General features: G+C 38.9%; 1 protein-coding gene across 6 annotated transcripts; it reads left to right on the top strand.

The window, feature by feature from the left end:
• The first annotated feature begins 2,880 nt into the window (after positions 1-2,880).
• Positions 2,881-18,144, top strand: LOC143897518 (uncharacterized). 6 transcript variants are annotated; one of them, XM_077406256.1, is made up of 7 exons: positions 2,881-3,042; positions 9,015-9,177; positions 10,701-10,801; positions 12,581-12,660; positions 14,522-14,836; positions 15,270-15,404; positions 16,721-18,144. In XM_077406256.1, exons 2-7 carry the CDS (start codon positions 9,053-9,055, stop codon positions 16,997-16,999), a joined length of 1,035 nt encoding a protein of 344 aa, XP_077262382.1. In that variant the 5' UTR covers positions 2,881-3,042; positions 9,015-9,052; the 3' UTR covers positions 17,000-18,144. The 6 variants fall into 6 exon arrangements, with proteins under 6 accessions (XP_077262382.1, XP_077262381.1, XP_077262380.1 ...); XM_077406255.1 differs by having other exon boundaries at positions 15,267-15,404; XM_077406254.1 differs by having other exon boundaries at positions 14,465-14,836.
• Positions 18,145-19,667: the final 1,523 nt, after the last annotated feature.

Here is a 19,667-nt window from a genome sequence, read left to right as displayed (position 1 = left end):
TATATTTTTTAAGAGGCATATTAATCTTATCTTCCCAGATAGAGAGCAAGAAGAATTGGAAAAGAATTCTTTTTAAATTCCCGATTTATGAAATTAATTCTTTTTCCGTATCATTTTTCTGTTCTAAAATGACTCTTAAAAGTTCAAAAGTAATTTATTTTTATGTCATCAATTCTGAGTCCTTCTTCAAATACAAAAGAAATTTTTTTTTCTACTCCATAAGAATTCGCAATAAATTCGATATTATGCTTAGATATTATACTATTCCAATAATGGAGCTTCATCTGAGCGCTATTTTGTATCTGAAGAAGATAAGAAAGAATCCTTCATGATTTATCAAAAATCTTCTGATCCAGTTTCTGTATCAGAAAGAACATAAAATGTACTGGTGCATCTTGCCATTCCTCTTCTCCTTTCTTTCAATGAAGAAAGAAGGAGAAGAAGGAGAACGCTTCAAAGCATTTATAGCGTCAAGTGGATCGCACTTTGTATGATATCTCGGAGGTATCACGAAAAATATTAGAATGAAGTAAGTGCGATCCACTCGCTCTAAACGCTCTTGGAAACATTTCATTCTTGTTATTTATCAAATAAACAATGACAAAATGATACTTTGAAGCGTTTGAAGCGACTAGTGGATCGCATTCACAATCAGTCAACTCAAAGCAATTTCGCTCGAACTTCGATTAACTTAATTGGGCGAAGTGACCCTCAGTGTTTGGATTTTATCCTAGCACGTGAGAATTTTTTCTTACGCTAAGGTATTGACACATGTAGCCGCGTCGGGGCAGTAGCGCTCTTTTTGAAATATCAAAAAGGAATTCTTTTTCAATTCATTTCGAACAATTTACACGATATCGTAAAGAATTTGAAAAGGTGAATCCTTTTCCATTTCATAAGGATTATCTGGGATGTATCCGAGTTATTATTGTTAAAAGAGAGAGAGTCAGAGAAAGAAATTTATTAATTTATCAATTATATCATCAGAATATCTTCACCTATCAAGTGATTCATCTCGTATCAAGTTTGCTTTATCCATCTATTATTTCTATTTTGGAAAATCTTCACTTATCATCAAAATTATCACTTATCATATACCTCGCGTTCAAATTATGGATAAAGACATATTTCGTAACAATGGTAATATCTGTCTGCTGATAAACGTAGATTGTCCACTGATAACATCGTTATTACAACGATTCTGATCTCAGGCGTTTTTTCAATGGCAGTATCAATGAATCGAACGCTATATAAATTGTCGTGGGAATCGTAATATCGCGTTTCGCCGTCGGAACACAAGCCGGAACAGACTGTGGAAACAAGGCGAAAGCACGATGCCACTTCGGACTGATTTATTTTCGTTTGCGTTAGCGAGAGCGGCCTACGTTATACACAAAACGTTACGATTTACCGGCTGCGAACGCGCTGGCGGCCCTTCAATTCTCCGCGGCGTAGAATATGCTTAACAATGTTGCGCCAAATAGTCGGCACGAACGTAACTTCTCGGAGTTATCGAATGTGGATATTACGTGGATATACAGTCAATTTCCGTCCCTCGAATCGCTAGCAAGATAAAAAACACTCGGGGATAATTATTAAACGTGGATCTTTTGATGAACGCGTCGAACGAAAAAATTGTTAGGTATGTACGCAACGAATTAAGTTGATAGTTTTGTGTACACTAAAAAAATTTATTATTTGCAAGAAACTATATTTCTTTGAATTTAATTTCCTTAATTCAAAGAAGTATATATTAGGTACAATTAAGAAAGAGTTTAAAATATTTTCTTGAAAATCATATCTACCTATGATACTTCTTTGAATTAAAAAAACTAAATTTAAAGAAATCTATATTTTCTTGCAAATAATGATTTTTTTTAATGTAGAATATAAATGATTAATTATTAATAATTTTATCAATATAACACACTTTTATATATAGCAATTATTGATATTAATATTTTCAAAAAGACTGCGCTGAAGAACGAGTGATTCTTAGGCCGGTATTCATAGTCAGATCTTAATTCAAGACTGTCTTAAGTAATGTCTTAAGATGCTAATACGGCTCTGTGATTGGTTCATGACATCTTAAGACTGAACTTAAGACGGTCTTAAATAACTATGAATACCGGCCTATGAATACTGGCCTAAGTTACGGAAACTGTCTTCAAGTTATCAAGTTTTATAATCTGCGCGTGAAATGTGCGAAAACACATTGGCATCTTACACGTATACTCGCGAAAATGTTGAAATGCTCAATTTTTTTCACGAATGATTTACGCTCTCGACTCTGGTATTTTCTCTCTTTCCTGATGTGTTTCATATTTATTTTAGAGTAACAGTATAGTAATGAATATAGTAGTGAATAATATAAAAGAGAAAAGTATCAAAAGTTAGAATAAAGAGAGCTTAGGAATCTCAAAAATTCAGATAATTTTGTAATATGTAATATATAATGCAAAATGTTCGAAAAATCAGTAAAATTAATTAAGTGCAAAGCGGCTGAAGTTTTTGATCACAGTTATTGTTTTTTGCAAAATACGTTCCGCGGAAATTTTAATAAAATTCGCGCGATTTATATGCGATTTTGTGTTTCGCACGTCAGTCGCTCAAATATTATGTTTGAAATAAAAAAGAAGAAAAGAAGCTTTTTAGATCTTTTTGCGATGTTTTTGTTGAAAATAAATTGCGCGATTGGCGACGTGTTCTGATCAGGCTCACGATCGGATCGCGTAGACGAGATTTTCGAAAACGACACGCGGGTGAGGCTTTCCCGCGCGCGATTGCCAGGAAATCCGCCGAATAGCGGGAGAGATCGAAGAGGGAGAAAAAGAGAGCATCTCGGGGGTCGAAAATAACCGAAAGCGACGGAGGAAGGTGCCGAGGGGGGCCAGAACAATTTCGGCGGCGGTTCCGGGTGAGGGAGGGGGCCGACGATGGTTGTCTTCTGCTGCTGCTCTCCGGTGCTTTCGCTTTTCCGTGGGTCCAGTGTGTTTCGCCACCCGAGGAGAACCCGCGTGCTCCACGTATATCAGCGCGAAGGTAGGTGCCGCGTTCTCTCGTTGCACCGCACATGTCGTCGTCTCCGTCTCGTTGATCGCGTTCCGCGAATAAGGAAGAGATCCGCGGCAGATGAGGACACGGGAAATCAGGTGGGACAGGAAAACTGAGGAAAATAAGTGGAGGATATGATATGTTATGTTAGAATGAGATGAAGTCGCAGGAAAAAGATTCAAGTAGTGGTGCAAGGGGAGCGTGAAAAATTGATAACGGAATATCAAGGATGTAGGAATTCAGAAATCAGAAACGGTGTATAGAAAATAAAAAGAAGGATAGGAAATTCAAGAGAACAAACACGACAAATGTCTATATATTTTTTATTAAAATAAATTATTGTGTAGCGTATATACGGTTAAGATTTGGAAAGAAGGTTCAGAAATGATGAAATTATTGTACGTTTCTTTTCCACAGATACCTCATTTTAGAGATTTTTAGAGACCAATCGATCACACCACCTTCCTATTATTGGCAACTTAACTGACAAGACAATTGTCGTACTCAATTACCATCTTGGCGTTTAACCGCCTAATTATCAAGAGAAACTAGGCCAAGCCGTTGTTGGTAATCAATTACAATCAACGGGGATAGAAATTATCGATTCTATTAATAACGATCTACAATTAAATCGATTTAATTGCGGATCTCTATATAATTATAGAAACGCTTCCAAAATTTTCTTTCTTCTTCAATTTTTCGAGGAAACGGTTTAAAATTCAGAATCGTAGGTATACTTAAATAAAATATCAAGGAAAATTAATCTCCACATCTGTCCTACTTTGCGCGTAAATTATGTCTTTGTATAATTAATTCGTAAAACATAAATCGTGCAGAGCGTAATAAACAATTATAAATGAAGTGTAAAGCACAACGATCGTTTACGTCGAAGAAGTGTCTCGAACTTATAGCTACGAACTCGTGAGTCAGCGGGACGTATTGTATAGAGTATAGAGGCAGGTTCGTCCAGCCAAAAAACGTGATGTTCAACGTCATTCTTGAGAATACACCGCGACTTGTAGATGAGGTGGTGATTGAAATTTACACGACAACACTCTCTCGGCGCGCCGCCCCGTCTATTTGCATAGTTTTAACCACCGCGGGTGAATCCGTCACAACACTCCGGGCGGCCAAAAGTTGTTATACGCAATCGTATCGTTGAAACAATCGGCCAGAAATAGGCGACACGTTGACGAAATAACCCCGGAATGTGGAAAAAAAATCCACCCTTATTTCCCCGCACCCGCTCGAGTTCAATTAACAAGTATTTATTATTAATCTTTATTAACTTTAGCTTATGCCAAGAAGTGGACTTGGTTACAAAATAACTTAACTCACTTCATACCTTCCATGCAACCTTAATAGTCCTGTCTATAATACTCTTCCTCACTTTAGAATCTTTTTCTTTTCATATAATTGTTTCAACACCTTTCCTTTAACTCTGTCTAATTCATTATTCTATATTTTATCTATTATTTCTCCCTTATTTCTTCCTAATTCTATAAACCAATCTTTGGTAAACTGGCAATCCTTTTACATAGTGGCTAATGCTATTCCTACTCGCAGAACACACATAACGTTTCATCCTTCCGACAAGTGTTTATTAAAATAACTTTTATTAAAAAATTCAATTTCGATGTTTTTGCAATCGATTTTTAGAAGGTTGAAGTCGGTTCTTCCCACAGGATCACGATGAAGAATCTTGATTAAACCGGAAATTAGTCGGATAATCAGCAAAATCACACTTTCAGAGAGTGTTAGTTAAATTATTATTCATAATAATTTAATATTAAGTATAATTTTTAATTGTATCGTTATCGTGGCGTTATTATCACATTTGTCCGACGCACAGCGCTCGTTAGTTCCGTGCTCCGCTCTGCGAGAAGAAACGATCGAGAATCTCGAGGAATCGGTCGCGTTTCGCGTGATCTTTTTTTTTCATCACGGAGATCTGGCACGGTGTATACGCGCGAAGTCGACGAGAGTTTCGACGGGGCCGCGACGTCGAGCAAACGCCGTCATCCAAAAGCCGTCGTAGCTTGGAATAGATGCGAGTTATGTAAAGGAAACCGGCCGCTTCTCCGTGGATTCCGGGAGATGCGAAAACCAGTTGTCACCATGCATTTTCGCTGATTTTTTTAAAGAAAACATTGCTTCGATAATCGCGTTTTTGAGTTCGATCCCGAAAGCCCCTCCGTTTAGCTATCATTTGATCTTTAATGTCCATTTCTACCAATGTAGATTATACAACGTGTATATGAAGAGAATTCACCACGCTCGAACACGAGTAATAGGACTGAGGAGATTAATTTGTGTGAATCTTGGTTTAATTTACTTTTTATCTTTTTTCAATTCTTAGAACTAGAAAAAGATAAAAAGTAAGTTAAACCGAAATTAAAGTTTTAATCTACATTGATGGAAATAGACATAAATCGATTAGAATTAGGTATTATTGGATCAAATTTATCTCGCTGATTAGAGTGTGTGATGGGGGACCAATCTTTAGTGCTGGTCTACAACCTTGCTTTTAAAGGGTATTTAAGCTCTAAGCCGTAAGAAATTGACCAATCACAATCGAGTATTCTCCTCACATTCCATTGTGATTGGTCAATTTCTGACGGCTTAGAGCTCAGAGCTTAAATATCCTTTAAAGCAATAAGGTCGTAGACGCACCAGCACTTATCGTTCGTACAAACGCACTTTTAAACAGTGTGCTCTGTATTTCAGTGTTTATTTCAAAACTTACGTGGTTCTTAACATGAAAACATCGCGAGGAATTCGTCAACAATCTCGGCATTGAACGACAACGCGGGTTGATACGCGCTATTGTTAGATCGACATCGATGTCGGCCGATTTTTCTCGCGACGTGCGAGCTTTAATGTAATTCAATACGACCCGCGAAGTGCGCGCGGGCTCCGAGGACTAGCTCGGCGCAGGAGGGGGAAGAAGTAGAGATTTTGCGGACGATGTAGATATATTCGGAGGAATTTTGTAGGCAAAAATAACCGCGGTAGGCACCGGTGGCCGCCCAGCAGGGACGCGTCAGCGAGAATCCGCGGTTTTCGAATGTTAAATCAGGTCCATGTTTTGTCCAGGTACCAATCGAGCGTAATCAAATTGAAGAGGCAGGGAAAGAGGCTTTAATCATTAGATTTGTTCCTAACTTCGTTTTAAATAAAATACAGTAACTGTCCGTGCTGTTATTAGAATAGTAGAACAACCGTTCTTAGAAGCTTCTCAGCGAGATGAGATTTGATAATTATATGAGCGAACCTTTATTGCCAATTCTCTTTAGAAATGTTAGACGTATACGAGAAAAAGATATTATAAACACGTAAGTAACTGCCACGAAAATTTATTGTCGCGGATGATTTTGCAGCGCGCAAACGTGTCTTAAATTATATGAGATATTCAGCGGAAAAGAAGAAACGTGAGAACGGTAGCTTTCGTGTTTATGACTAGGGGATATAAATACGTTCCAAGTTATGAATAAAATGCGAAACGCGTGCGAAATCGCAAGGAAAATGCATCAGAAATAGATCGCTGCAGTTCTGCGAGAAGAGACGCATTTAATGAATCTTATACTTACTTGATCGTGTTTCTTTAAGCGAAGAAACAAGATTCATAACAGAATCGTTAAAAGTACGGGATGTTTATCGAGTAGATAGGAGAGGACGGACATAATCCTGCTTAAAAAAAGCGTTGCGACCTCGATAAATCAGAACGGGGAAACCTTGAAACAAGATTTTGCGCGCCACATTGGCCTCCGATTGTGAGACTATCCAAAATTAAATGAAATTAATTAATAGTTACGCGCGCAAATAGAGATATAAATGTGAACTGTGTGAAGGATGTAAAGAGACGCGGCGAGGGAATGATAAAGATAACCTTTCGCGACATGTAATGTTTTTCAAAATAGTTGTTTAATTCGATCTAATTAACTGGCCAGCTTTATTGAATGTTAATCTTGTCACGACGTTTCGACCACCGGTTTCGATCCTTATCAAGTGCTAATCTAACAATAAGTCGTAACGGCAAAACTGTGGCTGAATTAAATAACTATTTTGTTAATTATTACTGGCGAAGCAAAGGGTTATTTTCTACGCATTTTTTTTTTTTTTTTACGCAATACGTTAAACGCGATAAACGGAAAGTGCCTGGTTATTTCGAAGACACGCGCACGTGTGTCAGCGCGAACTCGCGATGACACTGTCTCGTCACCGACTGAAGGCGACCCGGCAGACGTGCGTCTCGGGTTAATCGGGGTGCACAGTTTCAGAAACTGTATATCAACAGTGAGACAAAAATTAGCGAGGAACGAAGTGTAAAGTTCGAAGAAAACGCGCCTGTTTATTTTCTCTACCGAACGATTTATAGAGAAGGAGGAGAAAAAGGGAGCAATTTTGAATTCTTTCGTTTTATAGATGCGAGAACGACAAGATTACGCGCGAGGAACGTCGGTCGATTATTATTTTCTCTCCTTTACTCCGAATTGAACGCGCGATATCTTTCAACGGCGCGCGCTGCACGGATTTCTTGGCACGAGGCCGGGAATTTAATGCCACGCGCTTTCTAGCGAGCCGTAGAATACCCCGCGGAATCGAGTTAACCATCAAACAATCGCGGAACGATCGTCGAACGACCATCGGGAAAAGATAGCTCGTGACCCACTTGCCGAAATTTGCTCTTCAGCCTCGCATGATTTACGGTCGAATTGGAGTATACGCGTGACTCATATATTCGTGTCGAGACAGGAATATGCACCGTTCGTTACGTTACACGAATTCGTCGCTAATGTCGCTATCGCATCGTGAGAGATTAATGAATGTCGTTCTTCATGGCAATTTATTAATTAATTTTATTCGCGACAGTTCAGCGTCGTTGTCTGCCAAGAAGATTCAACATCGGCTAAAGTTTTTCCCATTTTCTGTGTATTTCTCATCATGTGTTGCATCGATTTTGGTATCTATATTATCAAATTACTTTAACAGTCTGCATTTTCTGATGCAAGATATGATAATAAAATGAAGAATGAAAATTTAACTCAAGTAAAGAATTATGATATGATAATAAATTAATAATATATGACTTTTTACCTTTTTTATAAGCTTATGATAAATCATGCTCAGTCCTCACTTGCAACTTTTGTATTTCTCTTATCGATACGCAAAACGTGCCAACGTAAACAAACGTCATCCCCAATCGCGCATGAGAGGAACGCCAAGCAGAGCTGGTTATTGCATGTAAAACGAAAAATTGCCTTTGTTATTTATTACCGCGCTCAGTTTTCATTCGCCAGGCAATACATATTTGCATCATATACATAGATGTAGGATCTGATAAATTCTGGCAGAATTCGCGTGCAAATAGCGCGGCGGTGGCAGATTAATGACGCGCGTATGTACCATTTGTGGCACACACACACTTAGGAAAATAATATTATATAAGTAATATACGTTCTCTCGAGATTACGACAAACGAGGGAAAATATATGTGCTTGAACTAGGATAGTTTTCATCGTATCTATCAATTCGTAGTAAGATAGTTGTATATTAATATTATGTTATTACATATAATTGGGAAGTGTTTTCGTAAAACTCAATAACTATAGAATTTTGAAAATAAAATGTAAACTCGTACGGTTTAAAGTGACAAAATCGTGCTAATTGTGCGAGTAATTTCCCTGTAGTAACATTTAGATTTAGATAATAACGTGCAATTTATGATTTTTTTTATGTGCAATATTTTTGTGTGTGATGCGTATATTTATATTAATAAAGTAATAAGAGTAAAGTGGGTTTCTTGAAGGATTTTCTTTGAAAAATGTTCCTCAACTGTCAGATTGAAATAGTCAAACTTAATTATTTATGGTTCATAGGGAATAACTCCCTAGAATATCGCTTAACATTTTTCGCTTTTGCATATTTCGTTCCTACAATAATATTTTCTAATATTACAGTAATTCGAGAATATATATAGATCGATTAAGGCATCAACATGACCACCCAGAAAGCAAGACTTGTGAACAAACAGTTCAACTCTCCTATCAACTTGTACTCGCCACAGGCGATACAGGAGACTCTGGACAGGCAGACTCAAGTTCTGGCTAACGGTGCAGTCGGGTAAGTTATACCACATATATAAAGAAGATACATATATGGAATAAGTAAAACATTAAAATCATCTTACGATCTTAAAAATTAACTTTTACAAAAGAATATAACAGCAATAAATTTCGAACGATAAATGCAGTACAATCGTAAGTTTTTAAGTATTTAAATATCTATCAAATATATGTAAGAATGTAGAATGTTGAAGCCGGTTTACCGGAAAGAACAAATCGGTATTTAGAAAAGAAGGATTTATTTGTTGAACTTAAGAAAAGATTGTGCGTCTAAACGTCTTCGCTTCATACAACGACCTGGATCTGGATATATTGTAATTCGCCCAACTCGCTCTCTTTCGAACAACACACACTCGATCAATTAACCACTTATTATTGCCTTTCTTAGGCATAGATAATTATTACATCAAACCCCACAAATTTTTACTCTTTAAATATTTTAGAACAATGAGATTAGTTTCGCGAGGAATTATCCTATTTAACTTATTCAGTTCAAATAGCATGCCCTCGATTCATTCTGGACCGGATTCCAATCCATTCTCTGGATCGTCGCGATCGACTCGGATGTGTGACTCTCGAACATCGTGAACCACGCGGCGACCACCTTGCGTCAATCACCGAGCGTCAGACGTCGGACCCCGCGTGGTTCACGTGTCGTATGCGGTCGTGCGATCATCCCCGTGTAGCGTGTATCGGCCGATGTCGGTCGGTCGCGCGACGACGCGACGCCGGTCGCATGAATCAGCCGTCGACGGCCGTCGGCATCGATTTCACTCGCGACGTCAGACGTCAGTTATTTTCGGTGAGCCGAATCACCGGCCGGTTGGAAATAAACGGCCTGCGCGAAGTCGACGGCTCGCACCGCAGCCGCCGCCGCCGCCGCCGCCGCCGCGTCTTCGTACTTGACTTAGTTTCGCGTGTTCGACGGACCGCGGACGCGCGCCGCTCCGTTTCTCTTCGCCGCGTCGTTATCGTCCTCCTTATCCTTGTCCGCTTCGGGATTCCCTCCTGTCGAGATGATCGCGACGAAGAGGTGACGATCCGACCACTGGTTCCCGGTTCCTAAGATCTGCGGATTTCGCTGAATCCGCGAATTTTTTCTTCACCGCGAGCTTGAGTAGTCTCTTTCTTTTTTTATGCAAGTTTAATACGATTTCGTTCACCGACTTTATAGCACGTTCTCTCGCGATTCTACACGATTCTGTAAAATTCGGCTTTAAAGTATTTGTTTGTAAACGTACGTTTCATTGCTATCAGAAAAGATATCGTCTTTCCATAAGTCTGCATAAAATTATAATGCATATACTTTATATTATCTGTTATGCATGTATTCTGTAAAAGCAAATACTTCAAGCATACGTAATCGACGTTTCATCCACATTTGTCGCGGCGTTTTCTTCAAGGAGCTAATAAAAACAAGAAAAAAGTTGTTTTATTTTATTTATGTGTGAATGGATATTTCTTCGTCATTCGAGGTATTATTAACAAGCCGAGCTTAAACGTGGAGTTCTCTCTTTCCAGGATCGACTTCAGCCAGTTGGCCAAGCCAGCAAATTTGCAGAACAGCGCGGTTCTACGTATGCTCGAAGAAGAAGAAGCGAGACAGCGCGGAGGTCAACCAGGTAAGTGAAGAAATGTGCCTCTTCAACAATTATACGTTTCTTAGAAGGTATATAACTTGGGATTAGGAAGAACATATAACATTCTCCTAGATTGACGCGTCGCACATGTTTAATTAAGTGTCTGTCCGCTAGCGTTTAATCCACGCGCTAAAGTCTATCGCTTCGTCGTAAGAGCGGCGATGATTCACCAGGTGCAAATATCCTCGCGAACTGTTTATGGCTCGGTCATCGATCACCTGGTCGAGGACGGCACGAGCTCCCTGAATTAATGCCGCTATCGCTAGCAATATACGTTTTCAATTTAGCATGACACAACCGTTACTCTCTGGCTGCGGCTCAAAGACGTGGAGTTTACCAGATTGGCAACGCGCTTTCGCAAAGCACACGAGCCTCTCGTTGTCAGTCCGCCGAACGCCGAGCGTTGCGCTCGAGAAAGGTCCCCTTTGTCGAGCGCGCCGCATTAATTCACCTCTAAAAATTGTTCCTAATTAGATCAGAGACCCATTGTGTCCGAATGTCAAGCGCGCGTATTTGGGATCTCTTGATAAATTCGCCGAGAAAGATGCTGCGCCTTGCTGGTCAAAACGAGAATCCGCTTAGAGATTAAGTTATATAAATGGTATATACTTAATTAAGTACAATCATGTCCAAATGTACACGTTGTATGAAGAAATATTGAGATTTATTGTTCTGAAATTATTTTACGATCGTTGTTATTCGTCCACTGAATTATTAAGGTGGGTGTAGCGATATGTAGAGATCCCACGGGAAATTTTTCGCGACCCTCCTCAAGGGCGCGGACTGCCCCTCCCCGATCGGGCACAATGTCAAACCCCACTCCTTGGCCGGTTACCAGAAAAGCTCTAAAATCGGTAGCCAGCTATAGTTTCCACGATAATGAAAGGTACAGGTGCCTCTCCGCCATAGCGGTTAGTTGTTGGCGGGTTTGCGTTTTGGCAGAGTCGCGTTCTCCTCACCGTCGCGGCTGAACCAGCAAGCTCGCTGGGAATCGCATCGGTATGTGGACGCATCATAGAGTCCAGGCAGGGTTTATTAGTTGCCAGGAAATATGTGTTCGCGTCGCACTTTGCGCGATTAACGACGCGCGACCCCATATACGGATGTCGCAATACTCGGCCGCTCGTGTTGCGACACCCTCATCGCGATGATGCACGCGATCGATATATGATACGAAAGCTGCGTGACACAGTTAAATTAAAATTGCACGTCATTAGGTCACTATTTTGGCGGGATGATAAAAATTGCAGAAAAAGGACGACACCGCGTCGGACCTACGATCCATCCCTGTGATGAGATAAAGTTGGATTAAGTGCGTGGTTGAGGAAAATTGATGACAGCGATTCGATGAGAAATTGCGATTGAACGAATATGCGCGACACTGGTGATTGACGACGTTAGTGACAGATAAATGAGTGATATTTTTTTTTACCGTCGATCGGAATCGATAGTGCCTTACAATTTTAGAACAAAACATCTGGTAATACGATATCCATTTTCTCAGATTTAATCTATAGATGTCTGGTATCCAAAAATACTCTTTCATTCTCTCCGTTTAAATCTCGTCTCTAAAGAACGTAATATATATTCTCGCGTGTTATTATTTGTTATGTAAGTCATGTGTTGTTTAAGCGAATTGGTCTCTGGTTCTTATTGGTTAATACAAATATATATCGCGGTCGTAAACGAAGAAATTTCATAGAACCTATAAGTCGCGCCAACGAGCCTTTGTATCTACGAAACTCTATATTATTATCTTAGGTCTCAAACGAGTAGCTTGGCCACCGCCTCCAGAGGATCAAGACTTCGACTACGTGGAGCAAGCTCCCGTCCAAGCGAAGGTAATATCACGGATAATCAGACATACATATTTTCGCGCTAAAGAATCAGGTTTCGTTGCCCCATTATTACGCTGCTGCGATACGGCAAAAAAAGGCAGCGGTAAATAAAATTTGCAATTCTTCTTTTCTCCGTATGATAACGTAAATTAATACATTGAAAGTGAAATTGATATCGTATTAAAGACTATCATATAATAAAATATCAATAAGTAGAGGAAAAAAGGAATTAATTGCATCATAGTGATTCTTATATAATATCTTATTATATATATATATATATGTAATAATAATATTTATTACAAAAATATTACAAGCAAAAATATAGAAATCAAATTTTGACATAAACGCCTCGCTGCCTTTTTTCTTAGCCGTAACAACATTTGTCATTTCATTACGAAGGAGACGAGGGTATAGACGAACATAATCGAGCAAACGATTAGATCGCGATAATTTTAAGCACCTCCGAAAGGACACGGACACTTTTGCATTGCGGAGACACACGACACTTATAAATATCAATTTTTTTGATTGTCTACATGTTGTGTGCATTTTTTTCGTATAATATTATTTATCTCCATTTAGAGCGATATAGCTTCTCCTGCATTTTGCTATGCGTGTAGAGTGAGTGCAACGATGTTCTTTACGTGTTTCTTTTATGTATTGTTCACGTTCGTTCCTCTCTGTGTATGCGTATCAGCACCCTGTTTCACTCGGAGCAGAGATGGAGAACAAATATAACGATATACACAGCGCGAGTTTCTAAATTAAGTCAGCAAACTTGGCCGACGACGTTCTCCTCGATGAAATTGAAGCCGATTCTTATCTTTTTAATTCTCACGTGTTTAATTTTTTTAATTGTCACTAAATATCGGAAAAATTAAGCCGCAAATAAAAAAAATTGATTGAAATATTATCGCGTTCAGGAAAAAATCTGAAATTTTGCAACAATTTTATAGCGATCAATATTTTATATTGTTATGTTATTTATTAAATGAAAAGTCGATACGAAGAAGTGTCGTTCCATCTCTGACTCGCGACGAGTCGTGCACGCAGTGAATATCGATATCGTTAGAAAAGTTTACGATGCGAAACAACACCCGAACATCATCGTGAGCAAAACCGATATTATTGCTCTTGAACGCGCGAGTACGCCCATCATTGCGGTCGTCGAGGCAGGTCCACCGATGAATTAAGTATTTGCAGGAAACGAAACGAAAACGATAGATTGTTGTCGAATTGGTGCCCGTCCCTTTTGATAAAACCGACGGTGCTTGGCTCGAGCGAATCGCGGCCAGATTACGAAAATAATCGATAATGATGAATTAATTATATAATTATTGGAAAGAGTTTATTCTCTTATCTTATTCTAACTCTCGTCAAAGTATTGCACATTCTATTTTATATATAATGACATAATAAGATTGTTATTATAGATTTAATTATAATTCAAATTTCGGTGTATCACTCTTTGATAATTTAATTATTTATTAGATTAATCATTTATCTTATATAGATTCATTTCATAAATCTTCTTTCCGCCCTATTATTCAACTTCCATAGAACTGTCAGCTTCTAATTTCTTATTGTCCAAATTATGTTAATAACGTCAAGGACTTGAAGAATATTCGGCACAGAGAAAAAGATAGTTTAAATAAAATAATTAATATAGACACATACATATGATTATATATATATATATATATATATATATATATATATATATATCGCGTCGTTTCGTAAATCTGTGCGCGTCATCCTCCCTCAAACACGCGCGCGATCATCCCCGTCTTCTTCGGGACGACAGACACCAGGTCCGTGCGTTCGCTCGAGCCTACAAAATTGTCTGTTTTCCTCCGGTAAGACCCGTGGGCACGGTGATCTCGGCTCGTACCAGAGCAGTCCTTCGTCAGGTCCGTCACCCCAACCGCCCTCGACGGTCGCACGGTCGTCGACACAGAGCGCCGTCCCGTCGTCCCCGTCGCCGGTCAGTCCTGGCGGCACGCTCCTGCGACAGCCCTCGCACTACCAGCAGCAACAGACGAACCCCAGGGGCTGGGCGCCCGTGACACCCCCGGCGACCTCGCCGCTCTCCCAACAGCATCCCCCGTTTCCGAGCCAACATCGGCAGCAACCGCAGCCGCAGCAACAACAGCACCAGCAGACCCAGCCTTGGCAGGTAAGTGATGCTCGCATGAATGCGTGACTGTGATGAAGGTCGTCCTCCGCAATTTTGGAAGAAGAACCGGTGATTCTCGGTAAGAAACGACGGCGCGTGGCAAACGCGCTTGTGATCTTGGATGTAAAAAGCATCAGTCGCCGTCGTTGTTTATGTGGGAGATAAATTATTGATCACGCATGTATTCTCTTTCTCTTCCTATCTCTCTCTTTCTCTTCCTCTCCCTCTCTCTCTCTCTCTCTCTCTCTCTCTCTCTCTCTCTCTCTCTCGCACGAGTCGTGAGACGTTTTCAGCCAAGTTTCGCGAGGATAGGATTTCGGGAGATTTACAGAATAGCAACTGGTACGGTCGTAGATGTCTTCGCGTGGGTGTGACACCCTCACGACAGTGAACTCAATCTGATTAACGCGTTCTCCGCGTTTTTTTTCAGCAGCACCCCCAGGATCCCTACGACCGGGCACCGCAGAGGCAACAGCAGACTCCATCCGGCTATTATACAACCGCCCCTGCGGCGTTCGAAGCACCACCATCCACTATCGTCCTCCGTCCTGAGCCGCCTATCTCGCAGGTGAGAGTTTGGTAGCGAGAGCTCGGAGAACTTATTTCGCCGCCAAATAATTAGTGTAATAACAATAACAATTTATATTATGTATAATTACCAATTATATATAAATATAACTGATAATAATTTATATTAATAAATAATTATTGCTCACAAAAAATATATATATATTTGTTAAGTTTCTTTATCTTGCTTCATAAAAACATTTCGCGCACATTTTTGGTTTTTGATCATTAATTCGTTGCATGCCGATTCAATCCGGTATTGAAATCCGTCGAAGCGAATATCGGAAGTCGACGGGATCGCATATGCGCGGAACATATTGTGTTACGTACATCACGGGAGGATTCGGCAATGAACGGGTTAATAAACATATTTGTATATTCGAGATTATGTTACACCTCCCGCGCGCGACTTTGATCTGGCTAAGAATAACGTGGTAAAATATTATATACGCGCGCCTCCAAAACATCACGCGTTTAATATCGGGCGTGGGTTGCCCCAGGAGATGCGACGAAAGAACACCGAGATAGCACCGGAGAAACGGCGGTGCGATACAATATTTTTGCGAGATTATATTCGCGCAAGCTCTCCTCAGTGAGAGTTTGCCTTTGGCAGCATAGCAGCCGTTAAATATACGTCCTCGTCACTCCATCGCAGCATCGATTACATCTCCGTTGTCCGAAATTTACTTCTAAGAATATCCCGCATCTAGCTCGATCTGTTATTTCGAATCTGATTCTCGACTTCGAAAGAATAATCGTTTCCTGCGTCACTAATGAGAATGCTGTCCTTTCAGATATTTTCGCGAGTCTGGGGATCGCGCCAAACTCGCGTCTTAAAGATACGCGAGAAGATGTAATCATTTGTCCAATTAATAATTGTCATATAAACAAATAATTAACATAGAGTTTAAATGTTTATATTTGTGTCTTCGTCTTTCGAAGGGTCGTCAAAATTGTCAGAAAAATAGATTTCTATGAGAAATAAAACAAGTTGAGCGTTAAACTGGATAATTCAAATTTTAAAAGTTAATTTCTGAGTTGTGGTAAATCTATAAGTAAATGCAATTAAAAAAAAAACTAAAATTAGCTTAAATTAATTGCAAAAGAAGGATGGAAAAGATAAAAATAAGATAGAACAAAATTGTAATATTATCGACTTTGATGGATTAAATATTTTTCAGCAGGGCAGAAGCAAATCTCAAAGCACAAACGTACATATCTAAAACGTGATGATATTGTAAAAGTTTATTCGACATTTCTCTCGTCGCCGTTTTCTCTTTGTTTTTTCAGTCTCCTTGAATCATTCTTGATCCGCAGGTGCCAGCACCGGTGTACCAGGCCCAACCCGCAGCGACGAAGGCTCCGGCAACGGGCAACATGCGAGGGGACCTGAAGTGGCCGCCGGCGTCCGTGAAGGCCCAAATGGAGGCGGAGAACCGGGCCAGAATGGAGCTCGCGAGGGGTCCGGCTGTCAGGCCCCGTCGAGTGCACAAGGACTATAGCGGTTTTTTCGCGCAACACGCCCTGAACAGCACCTACCCGGGCTACCGAACACCGCCTGGCACCCAGTACTTCACCCCGGCTTACCATCATTAGCGAATATTCCGTTCCGAGTAACGCATTCGAGCACGAGAGGCATCGCCCTGAGTTTCTCATCGACCGGGACACTCAGGACGTTGTTCGCGGATCCTCCGGGATCCGCGGAGGAGTCAGAGAAACGCATGAGCGATGATTTCTTCGTGGAATAAAATCTCGAAAAATCACGAGGCTGTAAAAAGGAAATTCATACAGTGGAGAATTTCGTCTTGAAACGCGATTTCTTCTTTTCTACACTTTTGAGGAAAAGCCACGATTCTGCGCACAAATTGCCGTGCTGTCGCTCTTCCAGAATGTGGTTCAGACAGCTGAAGAGAAATTTCACGCGTCATGCGTTTCTCGGGTTTCTAGAAAGACTTCCGATCTGGATTTCGAGCTTCAACAAACCTGTGTACACAGAGACTGAACAGTTACCTTTCATCTTCGCAGGGTAGCGCAAACTAATAACAAATTACCGAAAATCTGGTTTATTTTACAGCATTCGGTTTATTATTTGAGCATCATCATTCGGAGATTCCCACGCTTGTGAGCATCGCGTTCTTCTATTTTTTTTTTAGTCTGCAAACCGATATAGTAGGTCTTTAGGTATATTTACATTTATAATAAAACAGTAAGATAAAAATATAGATAATTTATTTTATTTCCTTAAAAAATTTATTATATTTCTTCGCGCAAGACCATTTCTTCAGAGGTTCTTGCTTGTTAATACAAGAACATCCCCAGTTTGGGAATTTCTGATCTACGTGATTCAACATTGTTGTGATAGAATTAACGCTGCAAACAGGTTTACAGGTTTACAAGACTAACGCTTGCCATACGAATCACAAGAATGGCGGATCACAAGAGATTTCGGCAGAATAATAGTGGCAGATTGTATTTTTTACTGCGAAGGCAACGACGATATATGGAAAAGTAACGAACGTCGAATATAGACAAGAATTTGCGAAATAAATCGATCGAATCGTACAGAGTGCAGAACAATGTATTCGGAGAGGTGATGTATTGAATTACCTCTATACTGAAAGGCAACGCATTTGATAATGCGACTTGGCAATGATCTGTCCGTTAACTAACTGACGAATAATTTTTAATAATGTAACATATCGATGTGAATAAATAAATATCGCAATTTATGCTAAACAACACGCCTATAATCATTATTGTAAACTATACTTGAAAATGTAACATGACACATGTGCACATATCTAAATTTCTTAATGAAATTTAGGATATATAAGAGGTAGATAACGATCTTTATTGTGTTTTCCACGTAATACAAGGTACGTATCTAACAATAAGTAACAATTTACAAAATATTTTATATACCAAGTCTCGCAAAAGAATATAGTTCGAATGTGCAATTCGAGTTATCTAAATCACTCCCATCAAAAAGGTGTATCGCAAAATAAAACCTAAAATATTTAATTAATATTAAAATGCATTCCCCCCTTTTTCAGCAATCTATTTTGCCGCAAGTGTCATGTGAAATTACTATGCTAGCTACATGTATGCATACATATATATATATATATATATATATATATATATATATATATTCATTTCATTTTATTATATCTTAAATCTCCACGTATATACGGCAAGCTCAAAAATATACTCTCAAATTAACAACGTGTTTGCGAAAAATATCGAATACGTTTATAAATTAACACTATGCATTTCTCTTTTCAGATCAACCGATGCCTTTTTATTTATATCAATATTATTATAATTATTAATTTGATGTAATAAAAGTTGATGTTGCAATTGATTTAATTTAAAACAGTATTATTCTCGAAATTTTTATTTTTAAAAAGTTAAAAGTTTAGGTTCATTTCTTTTGACTCGTTTCATAACTCATTCACGAGTTATTTACACTGTTCAACAAAAGAAGTACAACAATGACCATTTTCCATAATTTTTCAGGGCGCTGAATACTAATCGAAGTGGCGGATATTAAAATTACCAATTGTCAAATTTCTACTTTTTATAAATTCAAAGTAGTGGATATCAAAATTAAAAATTGGCAAACTTTTACTTTTGATATCCGTTGTATTAACTCCTCTATTTCGAATTTATTAACTTTGACATCAGATGAGTATTCAGTGACCTGAGAAACCCTTATGTTTGAATAAACGTAATAAACAAATAAATTTAATTGAAAGCTATTTGGTAAATCGTTAATTATCTAATTCACAGCTTTTCCGCAATTAACGCCAGATTTAACATTGAATATCTTATTCACCGACACAAAAAATTCCTTTTCAGGATTGAAAGTCCTACAACATATATATATATATACTTAATTTTCATTACAATAAAACTTCTCCAGCGCGTCACATGTCACAGTTATAATATGCTAAAATATATTAAAATAGTCCTTTTCGCAATTTTAAATGCAAATTTCTCAAAATTATGTGATAGAGCAAGTGGCAAACGGGGTCGTATTTAGCGTTCAGAAAACTATAGAAAATGATTATTTTCGTCCTTGTATTTAAAAAAAGTAATTGTTTGTTAAACAGTGTTATCACAATAAAAGAATATTCAATTTGTACATTTTTTCAATTCATTGTTGATTTATACAGTATGTATGTAATTAATTATTGAGCTCGTTTACGCATATGTTTATATTAGTCACTTTTTATAGTACGTTTGTTATTAAAAATATGAA

The sequence above is a fragment of the Temnothorax americanus genome, unplaced genomic scaffold (genome assembly GCF_048541705.1).
Source record: "Temnothorax americanus isolate GAGA-0224 unplaced genomic scaffold, ASM4854170v1 Scaffold20, whole genome shotgun sequence".
In the NCBI taxonomy this organism is placed as follows: domain Eukaryota; kingdom Metazoa; phylum Arthropoda; class Insecta; order Hymenoptera; family Formicidae; genus Temnothorax; species Temnothorax americanus.
Note: the sequence above shows the minus strand (reverse complement) of the source record. Positions and strands in the feature narration are given on the sequence as shown.

What these genes read in the sequence shown, in the direction of transcription:
- LOC143897518 (XM_077406252.1), top strand. Translation starts at nt 9,053, where the DNA reads ATGACCACCCAGAAAGCAAGACTTGTGAACAAACAGTTCAACTCTCCT. An exon ending in AAGCTCCCGTCCAAGCGAAG is followed by an intron (nt 12,661 to 14,464) that starts GTAATATCACGG and finishes TCGGGACGACAG; the next exon opens with ACACCAGGTCCGTGCGTTCG. An exon ending in AGCAGACCCAGCCTTGGCAG is followed by an intron (nt 14,837 to 15,266) that starts GTAAGTGATGCT and finishes GTTTTTTTTCAG; the next exon opens with CAGCACCCCCAGGATCCCTA.